Source organism: Bactrocera neohumeralis, chromosome 5, assembly GCF_024586455.1.
Source record: "Bactrocera neohumeralis isolate Rockhampton chromosome 5, APGP_CSIRO_Bneo_wtdbg2-racon-allhic-juicebox.fasta_v2, whole genome shotgun sequence".
NCBI lineage: Eukaryota > Metazoa > Arthropoda > Insecta > Diptera > Tephritidae > Bactrocera > Bactrocera neohumeralis.
Genome location: NC_065922.1, coordinates 65,104,779 through 65,125,997, shown reverse-complemented (window position 1 = coordinate 65,125,997; position 21,219 = coordinate 65,104,779). Strand labels below are relative to the sequence as shown.

The window sequence follows — 21,219 nt, the reverse complement described above, 5'->3', positions numbered from 1 at the left end:
ATTGAGCTTATGAGCAAAAAACAAATATTTAAGGCTTATGTTTACATTTCTTAACTTATTTATTTAAATTAACAATTTTGCAAAATACTCAAGCAAAGGTAAAGCATATACGCATATGCAGTGGAGCTTCGATACGTACACACATCGTGAATAAAAATAAAAATTTGTTAATTAAAAATATTTTTGGCCGACTCAATGTGTCACCCTTGAAAACGCAGTGAGCGACACCATAATAGATTTTGCTGATGTGAGTGACAAAAGAGTTCGTGTGTGAATGTATTTTACGTTGCTGAGTAATATTCAATAATAAATGTAAGTATGTATGCATGTAAGTATTCGAAAATCATTGAAAAAAAAAACAATTTTTACGGCTAAATTTTGGCTTAAAATAATATAAATGCATTGATGTTGTATATATGTGTATGTAGGCAAATCAAATATTTTTATTGTGCAAACTGAGCTCGTGGTTAAAATACATATGTGGTACGTGTGTGGTTTAGTTGGTTAACCGTATGACATATCGAAATTCCGCTGTATATGGTAAAGTTTCATAAATAGAGTCTATTAGCGTAGCATTATAAATATCGTAGTCTTAAAGCGTTAAACAATTTGTATTGTGAGGAAAATAAAAATATTAGGGATAGCATAAGAATAGTTTACCAATGGCAATTCGTCAATCTTTTGCAGGCAGGAAAGAATAGGGAAGCAGCCGTCTGATGGTCATGAAATCTTTTAAGTACTTTGATAGGCTGAAATAAAAAATTATTTTAATTTATTTTAAACAAATTTAATTTACATAAACTTTGTACAGTATTAGTATCATTAATGTAACACATGAAAATATATTATTTCTAGCTTTATCAAAAATTTTGTTCTATAAAGTATTGCTAGAATAGAAGCAGATACACATACATACATACATATATGAATAGTGTTTTAAACTAGTGTTTCCTTAAATTTCTCTTGATGAAGTGTTTTTTGCATGCTCTTGCTATCCCAAATCAAAAACAAAAAAAAAAAACGAAAAAAGTAACTGTGTAGCAGGCTTACTCACTGACTTTATGCCAAATCAGTTGTGTAGGTGTGCAAAACATTTGTATGTCTGCAGTATTTGCCGTTTGATTCGTCAATTATTCTGAAATGTTACTTTTTAATTTTCTTAAAATTAATTTTTAGTCAAACATTTATCAATTGAATAATCAACACGACGAACGGAAACACATCATCCATACTTAATTGGAAAACATTGAAGATTTTCAGAAATTTCTGAACGTTTTTTTAAATCATAAATCTATAGAGTTATTATTTGAAATCTTGATAAAGATTGTCAACTGAAATTATTGCTTATGACCGAACACGAAAAATAAATTAGCGATGAACCTCAAATATTCTCATCAGACAAAGCATGTGTAGCTATGTGCTTATACATATGTACATATGTAAGTTAAATTGGTTTTTGAAAAAATTGGACAAAAAATAATTTGATGTTTTTATGAAATCCAACTTTCAGTGACAAAAGCGGTTTCGATACCAAAATATGGCTTATCGAGTAAATTCCACACAGGCGCCGGATACCATGAAATCAGAGGATTTCCAAAAGAGACTGTTACGATGAATCAAAAAACATGAAAGCTGCACGTAGGCTCTAAAATCCTTCACAGGTGTAATTTTTATATCATAAAAGGATATAAATAGATGTTTATCCTGATTCTAATCGGTCAGTTTGTATGCGATAGTGGTCCGATCTGAACAATTTGTTAGGGGATTGTAGCGTTGGTGTTGTATATATGCCGAATTTCGTGAAGATATAATGTCAAATACAAAGACTTAATTCTGATTTTTTAGTTTGTGTGTCAGCTATATGTTATAATGGACCAATCGGAACAATTTTTTCGGAGATTGTATCGTTGACTTGAGTAATAGTCTATGTGAAATTTCATAAAAAAGTTTTCTATACAAGAACTTGATTTTAATTGGTCAGTTTACTTAATATAAGCTATACTGGTCCGTCATCGTTGATTCCGACAAGTGAGCAGCTTGTTGGGGAGAAAAGGTTTTGTGAAATTTCAGAATGATAAAAACTTAGCCACCAGTTCGCGTATATACAGGACATGTCTAATTCGACTCAGCTTTTCACGATCATCATCATTCCGACGTTTTCTTCTGGGTGTTATAAACTTCGTGGCAAATTTAATATATTCTGTTTAGGGTATAAGAAATAAATTCTCATTCAACTCGGCAACAAAAAGTGCGTTAACACTAAATTTAATCACAAAGTTGGCAAAAAAGCGACTATAACTTTAAATAGTAATCTTTTACATACGCACATATATACATCTCAGCGCAAAATTATGTAATATACTATATTTATATTTTTAAAGGGATTATATGGGTAATACCAAACGTAACATATTTGCGTCACTGCCAAAATAAGGTACATACATACATACATATGTACAAAGTCAGCAACAAACAAGCATATTGGTTGCATATTGAATAAGCATTGTTGTTGCCTATATACTAATTGGCACTTGACACAAATCCGCAGTAAATCCCAACTAAAGCTATTATATGATTTTTCGACACCAATAACAGTGAACTGAATATCACAACTTGATAAACCTAGCAGTTTATCACTTTTATCTACATATGTATGTATATACTATGCGTGTAAATATGCGATTGTTTGCAGATGTATGTAGGTATGTACACCCATGTGTAATGTTTATATATCTTGTACACATGTTTTATATTAATCAAAGAATGTATATTTATATGTGTTGCTTTTCATCGCTTTCACACCAAAACAGCAATTCAAATGTTTCATCATTACATACTTTTTTCATTTGATTTCGAAAAACGTGTACAGTTGGCGAACCTTGTCAAGTATAAAACAATCTAAAATAAAACTACTTGATTTTTCAAATGTCCCTTTACAGTGCATTGTGAAGACAATCAGGCGTCTACTCTCTACATACAAATATATCATGCTTGTACATAAGTATGTAAGCATCTAAACGCACATATGTACATATGTATGTGTTGAAATTTAGGTATTTCAAGTGGAATTCCTGTTTTACTTTTTAATGTTTGTTTACACAATCTAAAAAGCCAGAAGGTTAAATGTTTAGAAGATGCATACAAATGAACTGTACATACAAACATACTATATCTGAGTGCAGACTAGTTTGAAGTACGTTAGAGTACATAAATACCGCAAGAACCTAAAATTCTCAGTTTGTAGTTAAAAAGTTTAACTAGTGGAAGATCTAGTATCTAAGGAAAATACGCAATTATTGGCTTATTTTCTTGAGGACTTGGTCAAAGGATGAGATGGTATAATGGGCCGTTCAGTCATATAACCGTCAGTACAATGCCAATCGACACACTGTGCGTAACAGATCAAGAAATGATTCATCTACTCCAAGATCGAATTGAACAAGTCGAGACGGACTTGAAAAGAAGCTTTTTGCAGAATTAAATTATTTCTCACCAAGAAAACAGAAAACAATTTCCATACAAAAATGAAAAAAAAAAACTTTATACATATGTCGGCTATATACTATAGTGATCCAATCCGAACAATTTGTTCGGAGAATATACCATTATATTGGAAAATATTCTGTGGCAAATTGTGTAGAGCTATCTTGTCAATAAAAAGCTTCAATGCAAGGGCTTAAATTTGATCAGTTTGTATGAAGCTATGGTATATACTATAGTAGTTGGATCTAAACAATTTGTTTGGAGATTATATCGCTGTATTGGAAAAATAATTCATGCCAAATTGTGTAAAGTTATCTTGTCAAAAAAATTTAAAGCATTTTTTATTTGATCGTTCATTTTGTGTGGCAGCTAGAGATTATATTCGTCCGATATCGAACAAATCCGACAAATGAGCAACTCCTTTAGCAGAAAGAATTTCAAGTCACCCACTAGAATTTCACCAACTTTTTTGCCAACTTTCGCGATGTTTTATGACAAACTGGATTACATCACTCAACGCTTTAGTTTCACATTAAGAACGTAATGGTAACTTTCAGACAATAACTTCAGAACGATTGGTAGAAATGGCCTGGAACTTTTATTCTTGTTAAGATTAGTACTCAAGTCGCTCAAAGTCGTTCCGAGCGTAAATTCAGTTGTGCCTATATGGGGGAAAATGCGTTCCGCCCGGCTTTAAGCGTCCACTCTGCGGTCACCTTAAAGCATTTATGTATTTGATACATGTGATATTCGCATATACATACATACATATGTATTTCATTTCACTCCCAATCGTGAACTAACTAAAGGTGTTTGTCAATATTTATTTGACTAGCACGCATCAACATACCATTAGATGTAGTATTGTCATTGTTATTTATAATATGTTTTCTGTATACTTATGTATATCTTGTAATATTTATTTTGGACTTGCTTATTCTAAATTCCAAGACGCCATGCTAATGCCAGGCTTAAATAAACATGCTACTTTAGCACATACATATTTATATACGACTACATGTTATTAAAATTTTGTGTTAATATTCTTAAAATAACACAAAAAATTACATTCTATATATACATACATACTTTTAGCATATTTGTGTAAGCTTAAGTATACGAACGCACCTAGTCGAGCAGCAGCAGCTTCAGAGCAACAAACCATACGCAATCACGATCAGTCATTTTTCCAACTATTCAACCAACCATTTTTTCATCTACCCCACATACTTTGTATCCATCCGACCAAATGTCCATTCATCCATAAGTATTGCAATGCAAGAAGCATATACATATGCAACTACATACATACATACATATATATTTGTATAAGTGTACATACCATACTTTACATTCGTGAAATCGTTACTCAAACTGAATATAATAATTCTTGCTTGCAATTTTCAACCACCCCACCACATATCTGCGCTTCCTGCTGCGTTGCCACGACTACAGCTATAGCTATTATACGCTAATAATGTTCGCCGCGATTTTTCTTTATAGAGGCAGCTTCGTTTTAGCTTTGTCAATTACTTACATACTTGTACGTACATAGTATAATTTCTTTTTCACTTATTCGTTGTAGTTGTTTTCTCATTTTGTTCTATTTTTTCCCTCTTCTTTTTTTTATCCAATTTGGTTTCGCTGGTTGGCTTTTCTCTATCTTTTTGTTTTTGCAATACTGTCTGCTTGTCTGCGAGTATCTTGCAATGTGCGTCGATCTGCGTTGCTGGCTATTGCTTACGTTAATACTATTGTTTTTGTTGTAGTAATTACTTTAGTCATTGTTTTTGTTATTGTAATTGTTGTGGAATCACTGCTTTGCAATGATCTGATCTTCGGCATTCGACGCGCTCACCGTCGTCCAGCTGCTATGGTATATTGTGCATACATACATATATCGGTGTGAATAAACTGCCGACGCTGTGAAATGAAATTGTGCTTTCGTTGAAGAAATACTGTAAAGAAACGAAAACAAATTTATGTATATACGTACATACATATGTATGTACATCCGATATTAAATGTAATGTAGCATACAGCTTTTATATTATTTTATTTTCTTTGTTGTACCCTGAACAGGGTATATTAAGTTTGCCACGGCGATCCGATAAATGATCAGTATGATTTGCTGATGTCTATCTGTAGTCTCTTATTTTTTGAGGTATCGAAATGAAATTTTGCAGACTTTAGACTGATCGATCAAAATTAAGCCCTCATATGGAAAATTTTTTAATTCAAAGAGATATGTAGGGTCGGGTTTAGTATCGCGCCGGTTAATTTTGGTTCACTGTACCTAAACGAAAGAACCAAATTGAAAATTTTAAACACGCATGTATGCTTAAATTATCGAACTTTATTTTAAAACATATTATTAAAAAGTTCAATCCTTCCTCTTTCCAATAAGGGGGCGTGAGGGGGGTAACCTCCCCCTGTTTTTCTCCATAAACGATACTTAACTGGCGCGATACTAAACATTTCCCGATATGTATCTTCACAAATCTTCAAAATGTTCAAGGCTACAATCTCCGAATCTATTGTTCAAATCGGACCGCTATACCATATACCTAACAGAACAATCAAAATTAAGCTCTTGTATGGAAAACTTTTTTTTTGAAAAGATATCATCACGAATTTTAGCATGTATTATTGTCCAAAGCAACATTATAATCTCCCAACAAATTGTTCAGATCGGATCACTATAGCATATACATATCTATCATACAAACTAGCCGATCAAAATCAAGATAAAGATCGTCAAAAAAATATGTTTCCGTTATAAAATACCTTATAAATAACCTTACTTCGACTTGAAGGTTTATATCAAGCAGTCTGGAAATGCACTTGTGATGGGTATTATAGCTTTGGTGCAGTCGAAATTAAGGTTTTTGGTGTGTCTGCTTTTCGCATTATTTGCAGGGCTTTTATTTTCTGCATATGGTATTTTTCATTCAATTCTTCTTTGGTTTTATTTAAATGACAAAATGCGTGCGATTTTAATAAAGAGCAACTGGGCCGAACTAAGTCATAAAGTTGCGACAATGTGCACACACGTGCATATGTAAATATGCATACCTTTTATAAGAGAGTACCCATAGTATGTATGTATGTATTTAAATTGGCACTCAAACTCATTACGAAAGTCTGCGCACGATTTACTAAATAGTTTGTCAAGAGAAAGGGCCACGAAATAACAACAATTTACTAGTGAGCGAGTGCACAGATGCGAAGTAGCTATAGCGAACTGGAAAGGCCCAAGATTTGTATTCGGTTAGGGCGTATCGTTATTAAAGCCAAGACAAAAATTTAATTTTCCCCAAGTACTCGTACATTGCACTCTGGCTATTGACCAGATTGCAATTTTTTTCGAATTTTTAAGACAACAGTCACTGATCTGAAGGCGGAAAAACGCATTAAGAATGAAGTGGCTCCATATAACAAGCACCACAAAATGCGAACAAAGTTAATTATAACAGGAAAGGAAGAGCAAAGTTCGATTGAAGTCAACCATTAGATACACTTATAATTTGTAAGAGTTAAAAGCGTAGATAATATTTCGGGATTTGAAGAAGAAATATTATATAAAATATTGCAACACATAACACATAGTCTTTTATCGTCGGAGACCTTATATTATGTACATTGTAACAACAATGTACCCGGAAATTGTATATGAAACACAAAATATTTAATTATTCCTCAATATTAATTTTGTCGCGTTCAAAGCGTTTTGGATGGATGTTCTCACGCAAGCGCCTTAATACTGCCAAATAGAACTCCTTATTGACCGTATGTTGAGATCTCTTGCCATTTCTCTAACACTTGATTGACGATTTTCAAGTACTAAATTCTTCACTTTTTTAATATTTTCATCAGTTGAAGAGATGGAAGGTCGTCCATAACGAGGCTTGTCTTTAACGATTTCTCGACCGGCTTTGATGGCTGGCGGAAACTCGCAGGCTTGTGCCTTTGATTAAACTGAATTGCCGTAAGCCTTTTCCAATATTCGCAACGGTTCCGCCCACGAATTTTGGTCAGAAATACAAAATTTGAGACAAATTCTTTGTCCGATATTTTTAACCATTGTAAAAATCGCTACACACTACTGAGGTGCACCGACTTAAGTAACTGCTGTAAATAAACTAGTTAATAGATCGCGCTCATATTTGTTCATTGTTATTAAGGACAGTCCTACCAACTTATCGAAATACATTTTTTTAAATATCATTTACCCGTTAAATTTAATTAAAATTTCTATGTGCTTTTTGTCACAATGTATAAATGATCGACGTATTGAGTGATTTAGCAATGTCTGTCTCACCATTTGTGTGTTTTTCATAGATTAATGACCAAGGGAACGGTACAATCTCTGAAGAGATCAGAGATGTACAGATCAGCGTATACCTAGCTGTCAATTAAAATTAAATTCTTGTATAGTAAACCTTTTTATTTGGTACATATTATTGTTCAAAGTAACGTACATTCTCAGCACAAATTGCTTAGATTTAGTTTTACTTATAGGAAAAGCATCTCTCAAGGGAGATGCTGTATCGTGAGGTTAGCCTATATTATAGCCTACGTTAATTTTATCAACATATCTCAGAACTCAACTGATATAGGTGTATCTGTATACAGTTAGCTAAAGGAGCGAAAACCATTACATATAATAAGTAAGTATATGGACACTCAAGGAAAGTACAGATGATTTTATTTATCAAAACATATTTTATTAAATTTTAGTACCAAATATTCGGTACAAAGTCCGCCGTAAAAATGGAAAGAAATAAGCAGACAATATTTGAATTGTACATTTTGCCAATAATCTGTAAAATACTGTAATTTATTCCAATAATTAGTAAAAAATTGGGATCATAGCAATTTTTTTATGAATCAGCAAGCGTTTACTGAAAATGCGGTCAAAAATGTCCGGAATGTCTAAACTATGCAGTTTGTTACCGTACTAATTGGAAGTCCTACCCCAACCGCCATATTTCCCAGATATTGCTCGGTCTGTTTATTTTTTATTCCTTTCGGTGGTCCATGCTCTGCCACAGAAGCCGTCCCACTTACAAGACGACATAAAAAAATGGTTTGATTCTTGGATACGATCACACAAGGTGAACAGTTTTACAGTGATGGTATTCGAGCTGTGCCAAAAAGATGGGAAAAGGTTATTACTAGCGATGGGCAATACTTAGAATAAAATTACAAAGCGAGAACTTAGTTCGGAACCAAATATAATATCCAAATTCACTCAGGTCAAATCCTTTTGGCATGAAAATGGCTGTAATCGGATTATAAATGCAACCACCACCCATTTAACGGTTCTGTTAAAAATCCTACTACAAATTCGATCAATTTATAACTAAATGCGGCAAAGACATATAGTTTTACACCCGAAGTGGTAAAAAAGCACTTTATAACGGGTGATCCAAGTAAAGGTACTTTTTTAATATAATTTTTTGACAGATCACGCGTGAGTCGTACCAAACTATCATGTTATTTTTGTTCAGTATTGTTTGGTAAAACGCCCTAACAACGTTTACAAATCGTTAAACTTTGTTACAAAAATTCACGTTCTGAATAGAATGTGTTTCCTACCCTGAGACCCAACATTCATTTTTGGATAATATTTGACTGAATATACCACGTCTAGCTACCGTAACTGAGAGTGTACACGAAGACCATGGAGAGTCAATTGTGCGCCGTTCGCACCAACTTGGACTGACGGATGGAACGACTTGGCGCATTTTACGTTGAGATTTCAAATTGAAATCATACAAAATACAGATTGTGCAAAAACTGAACCCACTCGACCTTCCCAAGCTCGACGTTTTCGAGCCAAATTTTGTACAGCGATGAGACCCATTTATGGTTCAATGGGTATGTAAAGAAACAAAATTGCCGCATTTGGAACGGAGGCAAGCTGAAGAGATTTTAGAGCTGTCATTTCATCCAGAAAAAACAACGGTTTGGTGTGGTTTGTGGGCCGGTGAAATCATCGGTACATACATATTTCTTCAAAAAGATGCCGTTGAGAACGTAATCGTAAATAACGATCGTTATCGAGCCACGAGGACATGAAAATGGATTTATTGAGAGAGCACTTCGGTGAGCACATAATTTCACATTTTGGGCCGGTCGACTTTTTTCTGTGGAGATATGTAAAGTGTAATGCCTATAAAGACAATCCCGCTTCAATTCCAGCTTTCAGGCAAAACTCGCGCGAGTCTTTCGCCAGTTACCATTCGAAATGCTCGAACGAGTCATCGAAAATTGGACTCAACGGACGGAGACGTTGCCGCGGCCAACATTTGAAAGAGATAACCTTCAAAAAATAAGTGTAAAAGAATGTTCTTTCGAATAATAATAAACATTGCCCATTAAATTGTATTTAAATAAGTAGGGAATATTGAAATGGATCACCCTTCAGAAGCGTGCCGCCTTATATCCAAAAACTAATAAAAATAAGAATTGAAGAGAAAGCTTTTGGTTTTGCCTTTGCGTTTTGGAAATAATAACGTGAGGCAAATAAAAAACTTACTTTTTAATTATTACATAAGAGTTATTTAAAACTCACCGCATAACTATAATTCTGTGAGAAGTAAATAAAAGGTATGAAATAACTCTTATTTTGTAAGGGAAAAATAAAACTGAAAATATAACGATTATTTTGTGAGGAAAAGAATATAAATTGAAAAATAATTGTTAAAATCATCCTTTCTACCACCTTTATGAATAGGGGTAATGCATGTCAATTTCCAGTCAAAAATAATTGTTAAATATAATAAGGCTTGATTTTTTGCTCATATAACTGTTCCGGTCCCTAATTCGTAAACCTTGAATATGTAAATATTTTGTTAAATAATTGATAGTAAAAATATGTATTGATTTTCATTTATAAAACCCGAAAAAGCAGCTTACCTTAATGCCTCTAGCCTAGAATACCCTCCTAATCTACTAGCGGAGGAAATCAAATACCGGTATACACTTTCTTGATTCATTTTATTGTACATACATATATCTATCATCAGAAAAAGCAATGTATTAATAATGAAGAAACCGTTTTGGCGTTCGAAAAGCCTTGTGTATTTTCTTTGATATGTTTATTCAGACCTTTTTGTGTTTTGTAACAATATCGTTTTATAGCCATTACTCCAATTTACGAAACCAATCTTACTTTAATCAAGCTTTGTTGTGTAACAAGTCAGCTTTCGCAGACAAACCGACAGGTAAACTGGCAGACTGGCAGATTGGCAAGCTTTCATATATGTTATATGTACATACATATGTATATTTTTATAAATACAGATTGTATATATCAAATATATACATGTATAGATGCATTTGCATGCCTACAAATATTAATATTTCCACGATTGGCGCCAACAAATAAGGAAACCATTAACCTACTGCACCGCAAAATGATTCTTGTAACCCACTTCAGAACTATAAAGGTCTGTAATTTGAAAAACACTTAAGTGACAACTTCTTTGAATTCAGTTGTTACATTGTTCTATGCGTATTTACCGCCACTAAGCAACATATTTACCGCATTTGGTTCGTTGTAGTGTTGGCACGGTTGACCTCAGGCTACGGTCTGAGGCCGTGATTGCGAAAAGTGAAAGAAACGAAGACAGCAGACGGTACGTACGCGTTTTACAGACTCATAAATGCCAAGACGCGGGTTTGGCCACCGCCAGGTACTGATATATACACATACATTTGAACAAAAGGTAAGTACATACACACATAGAAACCGCTAAAGTAGTACATTTGAAAACATGTGTTAATAAATTTTTACAATTACTACGTCTACAAAAGCAGCAAGCGTCCAAAGAAACTTCAACCGTGAAAAAGATATTTAATGATGTTATGAACGCGGGCAAAACACACAAATGCACAAATATCTCTTGAGCGTTTGTGAATGTAGTTCAAATTAGTAAACGCTAAAAAAATACTGTGTGTGCAATGAATATGCGTTTATGAATAACGCAAATTAAGTACTTAAAAAATATGTTGAGCCTTAATTTTTATATTAACACACTTTCGATTCAGCATTTCAACGTCTAAAAAATATAATAAAATTCAATTTTCATACCGAACAATTTATGAGACTAAATCAAGAAAAAGCATTGACTTTTCACAAATTTTTCACTTAATTTTGAACAGTCAGTTCGTATGGCAACTATAGGCCGTAGTGGTCCGATATCGGCGGTTCATACATGAGAGCAGCTTCTGGGGGAGAAAAGGATTGATATCTCAAAAGCTGAGCGACTGGTTCGCCTACATACATATATACAGCCAGATGGATATAACTCCACTCAGCTTATTATGCTGACCATTTATATGCAATATAAAAAGGTCTTCCACATTTCCTTATAGGTGTTACCATATTTTTATCCGGGAAATAACTATCTAATCGGCAGCATTCTTTCAAATTTCTTCAGGAATATTTTTTTTCTGCTACTTTAACAACAACAACTACAAGAGGTCCTTGACTACGTCGCCAACATCGAACAGTACGTCGACCAGATTTCGGACGCAACTCACACATGCACTTACTGACATTAACAGTGGACCTATTAACACCTTCACCCACTCCCTCTCAAGGAATGGCGAACTTGGAGACAAACCACCACCCATTGCAGATGATTCGAGAGATTCTAGAGTGACCCATGCGCAACTTCGTTCTTGATATAGTAGTAGGTTAAATTCCTACTTATCCCGACATACAAAATGCATATATATCCAACATGCAACGAGTCCCCATAGGACTCTAACCATCTCTTCGAATGCCACCGAACACACCACTCATCTTACACTTTTCTCCCTATGGTCCAAACCCGTCGAAACAGATCGTTTCTGGTCCCAGATGACTTCGATGATCACCCAAGCGGGTAGTAGATAACCGTTACAACAACGACTAATCAACAGAAACTTTTAAAGCTGAGTTGAACTACCTTGAAGACATAATTTGTTCAAAGTTGAATCTGATATCTTCATGTGTGGCTGATTTATATACTGTAAGGTAAAAGAATCAGAGGGAATATGGAATTGTGATGTATCGGAAGAAGGCATGATTGATTCTGATTTTCGCCCATTGTCACACAGTGAAATAAGGATATAAGTACAATAATTTACTCCAAATTTGGTTGAAATTGGTGGATAGAGTGATATAAGATTTTACCTTAAAGTTGGTGCAATGTCCAATTTGTAATTGTCGAAAAAATCTTTTTGTGTTTCTAATCAAACTTCAACTTATTTTTTTATTTATAATAATATATTTATTTTATGTACAATATGTACAAATATGTATTTTGGTCGACCACTTTTTGCCATTTTTCCGTTAGAGACATTATTCGATCAGTGTAAACCGAAATTTCGAAATTTTCAGAATGGAAGCGAGCGAACAATTGTTCTGCTACACGAACTGATACAGCAGCGCATCCGTAAACTTCACAAATTTCATTGGGGATTGCGTGGTATTCTTCCCTTTTTTATACACAAATTTCACAATAAAGCGAATTTTTTGATTATTTTCACTCATTTTTGAACAGCTATAACTTCTTTGACAAAGTCTGATAGTGTTTAACGTGGGATCCTGCTGTCGACAGCTTAACTCCACGGTGCTCAAAAGCACAACGGATCAATACAATGCGTCGATCAGCGCCCTGAAAACTGGGTAACGATTTTCAGTACCAATCGGCAGTGTGGCATGGACACACTAACCACCTTGCTAGGGCTCGAGGCCCATCTAAAACCTCTGCCGTACTTTGGGTCCGGCACCCGGTTGCAATGCAACTGCACATTCGACTGACAAAGTCAGTTCTTCCCGCGATTTGGGTTTTAACCACAGCCACCACGAATCTCCACAAAGGGCCAAACCCAATGGGCAGACTGGAGCGAACTCCAGGGGCTACTGCTCCCCGTGGTACCAGGTTAAAGTATTTGGTATTGACCTTGAAACCGAAGCTACGACCAGTTGAGCTTCCATATAGCCCTGGACTGGTAGCCAGGATCTTAGTCGCCTCTTACGACAAGCAGACCTTACCGCGGGTATATTCGGTTTCCCCTCGAACCCAGAGGGGTCCTGCGGGTACGGGGCCGCAGGGGGAAACTTCTTTGACAGTCATAACATTGAAGTTGTAAATAATTTCGTCTATTTAGGAACCAGTATTAACACCACCAACAATGTCAGCCCGTAAATCCAACGGAGGATTGCTCTTGCCAACAGGTGCTACTTCGGACTGAGTAGGCAATTGAAAAGTAAAGTCCTCTTTCGACGAACAAAATTCAAACTCTATAAGTCGCTCATAATTCCCATCCTGCTATATGGTGCAGAGGCTTGGACGATGACAGCAACGGATGAGTCGACGTTGCGAGTTTTCGTGAGAAAAGTTCTGCGAAAGATTTATGGTCCTTTGCGCGTTAGCCACGGTGAATACCGCATTCGATGGAACGATGAGCTGTACGATATATACGACGACATTGACATAGTCCAGCGAATTAAAAGACAGCGACTCCGCTGGCTAGGTCATGTTGTCCGGATGGACGAAAACACTCCAGCTCTGAAAGTATTCGACGCAGTACCGCCGGGGGAAGCAGAGGAAGAGGAAGACCTCCGTTGGAAGGACCAAGTGGAGAAAGACCTGGCTTCGCTTGGATATCCAATTGGCGCCACGTAGCGAAAAGAAGAAACGACTGGTGCGTTGTTGTTAACTCGGCTATAGTCGCGTCTACGAAAATTAAGAAGAAGAAGATAACTTCTTTTCAACTTTCCCGGATTACATTTTTTTTTTTGTTAAACGAAGCTTAAAACCTCACCTTTCTAACGATATATGGTTATGACACAATCTAATTGGTAGCAATTGAGATATACGACTCCAACGACATCTATTAACAAAAAACGAAAAGACTTTTTCGACTAGCCAATATTTCTATAATCCCATTCATAGTATGACTTCCCAGAATTTCAGAAAATCTTTAAATAAAACAGTTTAATTTGTACATATGTACTACACCACACCTATACACATTTTTTTAAATCTGAAATTTAGTTTTAAATTTGCTAAACAGAAGTTAGATCAATGGGTGGTAAATAGAAATCTCATTTCCAAAGAGCATACACAATGAATAAGCTCACAGTATGCAAGTTCGCCACAATAGGTTATTTTTTACACTACCTAAATAGTCTTTATCTTTTTACACATATACATATGCATAGTCTTTTTCCCCTTTGCAAATTTTCCATATTCCGACCATTTTTTTACAATAAGAAAATGTTTTAAAAGAACGACGTAGAAGCGCTAAAAACGCTCTATGGACCTTTAGCATGGAATGGAATGTTCATTTCAATAAGCTTAAATATTTATTTATTTTATTTTCCAAAAATTAATTAAAGCGTTTGCTAATTGCCTCTATTACTTGCCTTAGAGCATATGCCCTATCTTCTGGATACCCGAATGTGGGGTATTGCAGAAATCTGAAGTGTGCTAATTTATTAAAAGCTAACAATTGTGCGGATATACATACATTCATAAATTAAATTACTTTTATGTAGGTTCTTATTTGTATGTATTATTCACAGTTAAACGATACAAAGGAATATTGGAAAAAAATATTACAAATACATATGGACGGTGGTGCTACTTGGGCGGACTATTGAAACAACATTGCAGTAACACACTGTACAAGCTATATATAATATGTACAATATATGTACATATGTATGTTTACCTATACCTTAAACATTTTTCAATATAAACAAATATGATAATTTATAAGTGTAAATATTCTTAATTTAGAAAAATTACCGTATGTACTTATGAGTAACACTGACATTCCTAAGAAAGCGTATATATTTCCTGACTTTAACGGTATATTTTGTGTGTAAAATCAAATACCATAAGTATTATAAGTAAGTTCCATTTACTTTATATTGGTTAGTTTCGCTGATTTTATAACAGAGATGACACATACTTATGTATGCCTGCATAGGCATTAAACGAGAAAGGAAGAATCGCAAATTATTCGTCCCAGAGCTAACCATTCTATATAACCATTTTTTTTTTATTTATTCCTTGGCATTGTATAATAAATATAGGAGATTACAAATCTTTCAACTGACTCTGAACAGCTAATAGTGTCGCGGTGTTGTCGTTTTAGGAACAAATTTAAAAAGCTTTAAGACGGTTACCATTACACAAAAAACAACGTAAGTGAACGTCGCGAAATTCTGAAGAAAAAAACTTTAACGTCAGCTGCTCCAAAGTTATAATGCCTTTCACAGGTGTTTCTTTTATAGCATAAGGGTATAAAAACATCTTTACTTGATTTTGATATGGATGGCAGATCTGAACAATATATTGGGAGATTGTTCCGACAAATGAGCAGCTTCTCTGAGATAACGGGACGTTTTCAAAAATTCATTCTTGAGGAATTAGTTCGCAAATATGTATGTATACAGACGGACAGACAAACGGACTTTTCAAAATCGACTTAAGGGCCTGGCCCAATGCTGGCTGGCTTTACTTGCTTTGCTTTGAGAACTGGGTTTGCCAGCGCTTTTGAAAATAGATTTTGTAACTATGGTTGCCAGTCGGTACTTTTGTTTATATATAAAAAGAACTAGTCACGTTGCTTGTCCGCGATGGACTCCTAAACTACTGAACCGATTTTAGTAAAAGTTAGCACAGTGTGAACACAGTTCGAACCAACTTAGAATATAGGATAGTAAAAACAATTCATAAATAAAGAATATATGTAGTGAACGCTCTATTAAATGGACGTCCTATTAAGTGGACATCTCCATTAAAATTGCACATTGTTAATGTTTATTAAGTACAATCTATTAAGCGGACAACTCTATTAACTGGACAGAAAGACTCTTAACCTGACATTGAAAAAGCAGCCTTAAATTCATTATTTTTTCCAATTAAATTTATTTGTATAAACATACCATATTCAAAATTAAATCTCAAGTAAAATCCCTTGGATTCTTATACCGACAAAAACGTTTTCGGCATTATTCGAAAATAAAATTTTAGTTTATTTTATGAATAATAGTATAAAATGTATGTATACCACAGCAACACGTGGCCGGGTCCCCTAGCTTCTTTTGAGCCGCCGCGAACCAACAAAAGACAATTTTCTTTTTGTTTAAAAAACTGTCTCAAAACACCAAAAGTTACTTAAAATTAAATAAGCGGTAATAGGAATTGCTTTGGTATGAAAACGTTGGGTTTATGAAATTTGCCTTGTGAAATGTTCGGCGATGCCGACTGCTCATAATGGGGAATTTCACTGTATATACTTTAAAGGACGTTTCCCTTGAGTTTTTAGAAACATCGTGACAAACTTAATATACCTTGTTCAGGGTATAAAGAAATGGTTTATATGCTTAAACTGTGAATAACCAAAATACACTGCTTTTCAAATAGTAAAACCATAACGTTGGAGTTTGAGACAAATAACATTTTTGAACGATTGAAAGTTTAACGTATTATGAAATGTTATAATTTTGTCTAACTTTCCCTTCAAGGTTATGTACATATGCATGTATTAAACATAGAAAAAACGACACATAGTATATATATGCATGTATGTATAAACATAGAGAAAACGAATGAATTTTTACCTTAACATACTGTTTCCATCGGTACTTTTGTTTGCGTCTGCTGGCTACCCCCTATAGACGTGGTATTTACTGATGTATTCTGTGTAATTTCACCACCTGCATATCCTCCGACCGATGGTAGTCCTTGTGAAGAACTTGAATGCTGTACGCCATTCGTTGTGTTCGTAATCTCTTGTCGCGAACGGGGACAGCAAAAACGCTTACAAGCGGCCCAAACTTGTGGTTGGCAACCAACCACAATAAAAATAAACACTCCTTGCAGAGCGTTTATCATGTCGGTGAAAAACCACGCAGAATGGGGTCCTCCAACTAACCATGATATTACGTCGGCTATCCAGGTAACGCCCATTACCACGACTAGTTTTAAACATACTTTCCCCAGTGCGGTTTTTTCAGTAGTCGATTTGACATCGTCTCGCTTCCACAAGCCGCATGTTAATTGATGAGTAGTGGATATGAAAAGTACAATGTTAGCACACAGCAAAAGTCCAATTGGGCCGAAGAAGTATGCAAAAATTGATAAATGCTCGCCGCTAAACCAACAACTACGTTCTCCAAATCCTGGTTGTAATAACTGTGTCTCTGGCAAATGATCTACTGTAAAAGCAATTGCGCTTATCAATAAGGGCACGCCCCAAGCATACGCCGAATATAGTCGTAAGCGTAGCAGTTCTTGATTGCGTTCAAGAGAACTTGGTCTAAAGTCGCGAAAAGTCCACCAAATATTGAAACACATTGTATTCAGCCAAAAGAAAGCAGATAGAAAGAAGAAATGCATTGTGCTAGCAAGCAAAAGGCAGGTGAATGAACCATTTTCCAATGAGTGGGATAATTGTGTGTAGGCGAGTATTGAATCTCCAACAAATAAGCAGAAAACGTAGTAAATCTGGCAACGCCAATGAAGCATATGATGAACTGAGGGCATCATATAGCCAGCTATCAACGTAGCAGCAAGAAAAACTACTGAAATAACAATTCCAATGTTAAGAGCAGCTGCTTGCACCATATTACTAGTAGTGCTACGAACAGCCGCTATAGCATTAGCAGGTGCTTCGGTAGAAAAGTGATGAAGGCATGTGAATATTTTAACTGCAATAATTACGCCCTTTTCGCGAAAATGTTCAAGGCAATAATCACCAGAAGATATGTTTTTATGAGGCAATTTTAGACTTCCATCTTCGTCATCCATTTGGTTTTCGTTCCAATCGCCCGCAATGGCATATGGTACAACTTTATGATGGCATGTGGGAAACCCGTATATTGTCTCGTACAAGCTTTTATTTAAAGGCAATTCAGGTGTACTAATACCATCATTACTGGTGGGAAATATGCAAGTTTCATTTGTAGCATCGTAAATTGCATTCCAACCGCAGCATTTCCTTATCTTTATTCGTTGCTGAGTATTCTGCTCTTTAGGAAAGCAGACTAGTGCGACATTTCTATCAACACAATATCGCTGGGGTTCGATAAATTGTTTCCTCTCACCCAAAAATAATGAACCATTAGAAAATATTAACCAATTTCCACCAGCCGAGAAAAGTTCCAATTCTTCTTCAGTGCAACTTCGTTTTGTTTCTTTTGTATCATTCACCATCGATACATCCTCCCTGGAGTTATTATGATCCACATATACAATTGGACGTACATTTTCCTGAAATGTCATAAATTTTGGCTTTCCACCTTGAGGACTATGATATCTTTTTTGAAAAATACGATATATCAAAGGCACCCACAACTTGGAATTGCCCATTACACAAGTTTTATTCATATCCATGTGTTCATTGTACCGACAGCACTTATTAAGGTTCACTTGTGGCGGAGGTATCCCCGGAATTGCTGTTGTCACAGTCGGTACCCCATCATTAAACGTCGGATTGGCATTGGGTACTACGCTGTCGGTTAAAGATTCCGCTTCAATGGGTTTTTTATCAATATCATTTGTTGCATTTGTCAGTTTTCCATGATGCAGCGATGAATACAGAATAAGGAAAATAAAGATATTTCTTCTAACGTTTGTTACTTGCATTCTATGCATATTGCAACTATATAAAATTATAAGTAAACTTTTTCAATTCCACTTAGAATTTTACTGACTTTACAACACAATATAATAATATAAATAATTGTACAAATTATTTTTCTGAAGCTGCATTGTTTGGTTTCGTATTTTTTTCACTGCACTTTTTATTTCATTGCTTAAATTTTCTCTTTGAATTACATTTATAATTTCAATAGTTTCATTCTTGCCACTACCTTCACCACATAAGTCGTGAGTTTACACATTAAATTTCACTGTTTTGAAATTGCCATAATTTCACTGCTCCACCGTAGAAGACTCGTTTCAGCTCAGTCACAATAATAATTTGTTAATAATATATAAATACTCGGAAACAATGAAAGCAGCGAGAAAAATAAGTAGCATGCGCTCGAAAAATGAAGCCAACCGAATTCTTCACCAAATTGCAATTACCAATTGCATCACTTTGAATTTTTAACACTGAAATCGGGAATGAAAACACAGCGCTTGATAGACTTCTCGCAAGAAACGTTGAATTTCTATTATTTCGCGTCGTCGTTGGTTTTCCTCTTCTTTCTTTACATTTCGACATTTCTTGATATTTCGTTTTGGGTTGTTTTCGTATTCATTTTTCGTTTTTCGATCAACTTAGTGAAGTGTATAAATCGAACTAGTAGTCGTATATCGATAAATGTAAAATAGTCTTTTAGACGGGAGGCACTTTTAAAAAATTAAAAATAAATTCTACAAATATTGTACAAGCAATTCAGAAAAAATATTGTACATCGATATATATTCCCGTTTATTTCTATTTTTTATTAATAATTAAACTGTTATGCTAATTTTCAAAATAATGTCTATACATATATTATTAATATTATATTGTACATTATCCATACGGTGGAGCAAAAACAATTGTGTATCCAAAATTTTCATTGATTACAATTACAACAAAATATTCACCCTGCACAAACATTTTAAGCTACATTTTAGTTTTAATAAAATCATTTTGGTCCATATTGATCTTCTTTACATGTATATATGTATGTATATGCTCTGGTAAACATATGTATGTGTATGTGTATATTGGTGGTCATCTGCTAACCTTTATTTGCATCCGGTTTGATTCATCTACCATAATGTGATACAGTGTAAAAATCAAAACAAGCCAAATTGTGCAATGTTTGAAAACCCCCGGATCATACAAATAGTATCAGTCAATCACCACACCACTAGTTGTGGTCATTCAAACGTACATAGGATGTATGGTCACGCGCGAAGAGTTAAAATTGTTTGCCCATACAAATATGCATATGTAGAAATAACTTGAAATGTACACATACATATTTACAAATCTAGTCTGCTTTTTACAGAAGACAAATATATAAGCAATTGTAAGTGCTTGAATATTGGAGTTTTAAAATAATGGTGAGCAATATTAAATTTTTCGTAGTTATTGGTACTGCTCTTTGAGAATTATCTCTGTGTATTGAACCTCAATCGATCATTGATGAGTTCAAGTTGATTTTTGACGTTCAAACGAATGAGTAGATTGTTCGTTTTGTCGTTGACCGTTGATTGACTCTTGAACGCATGAATGCAGTACAGTGACCTTGTTCAGTTTTGTTTACATTTACTCTTTTTGTTTCACTTCTTACATAAACAATAACAAACAAACTATTGCAATTTGCTCGAAATTCCCACCTTTGATACATGTCAATACAAAAGCTACGAGTACGCGGTAGGCACCATAAAGTATGTACATATATGTACATACATATGTATGCTTATATACATATGTATATTTAAATCTTGCTTAGAAACCAATCGTTTTAAGTTTTTTGTCTTAAATGAATGCATAATATCTCAAGAATTTTTTGTCTAAATTTCAAGTCGGTTGAAGTAAAATTGACGAAATTTTATACCTGTCCTAGGAAAGTTTTACATTAGATTTCAAAAGTTTCCAACGTTTTCCTCCACAATTAACGTTTTCAAGTCAGTGTCAAATACCTATACATGCTTAAGTTACGATGTAAAGCAGTGGCGTAGGTAGGGGGGGGGAAGGGTGGCGGCAAAACGA

At 34.7% G+C, this 21,219-nt stretch overlaps 1 protein-coding gene across 5 annotated transcripts; it reads right to left on the bottom strand.

The window, feature by feature from the left end:
- Window positions 1-352: 352 nt before the first annotated feature.
- LOC126759160 (probable G-protein coupled receptor Mth-like 1) lies at window positions 353-19,689 on the bottom strand. Of its 5 annotated transcripts, none has more exons than XR_007666967.1 (3): window positions 17,123-19,689; window positions 4,826-5,441; window positions 353-749 (listed from the first exon to the last, which is right to left on the bottom strand). XR_007666967.1 is itself a non-coding variant. In XM_050473833.1 (2 exons), the coding sequence occupies exon 1, from the start codon at window positions 19,155-19,157 to the stop codon at window positions 17,124-17,126; it is 2,034 nt and encodes a 677-aa protein (XP_050329790.1). In that variant the 5' UTR covers window positions 19,158-19,689; the 3' UTR covers window positions 353-749; window position 17,123. The 5 variants fall into 5 exon arrangements, 1 of the variants encoding a protein (XP_050329790.1); XR_007666969.1 differs by having other exon boundaries at window positions 5,021-5,441; XR_007666968.1 differs by having other exon boundaries at window positions 5,035-5,441.
- Window positions 19,690-21,219: the final 1,530 nt, after the last annotated feature.

What these genes read in the sequence shown, in the direction of transcription:
- LOC126759160 (XM_050473833.1), bottom strand. Translation starts at nt 19,157, where the DNA reads ATGCATAGAATGCAAGTAACAAACGTTAGAAGAAATATCTTTATTTTC.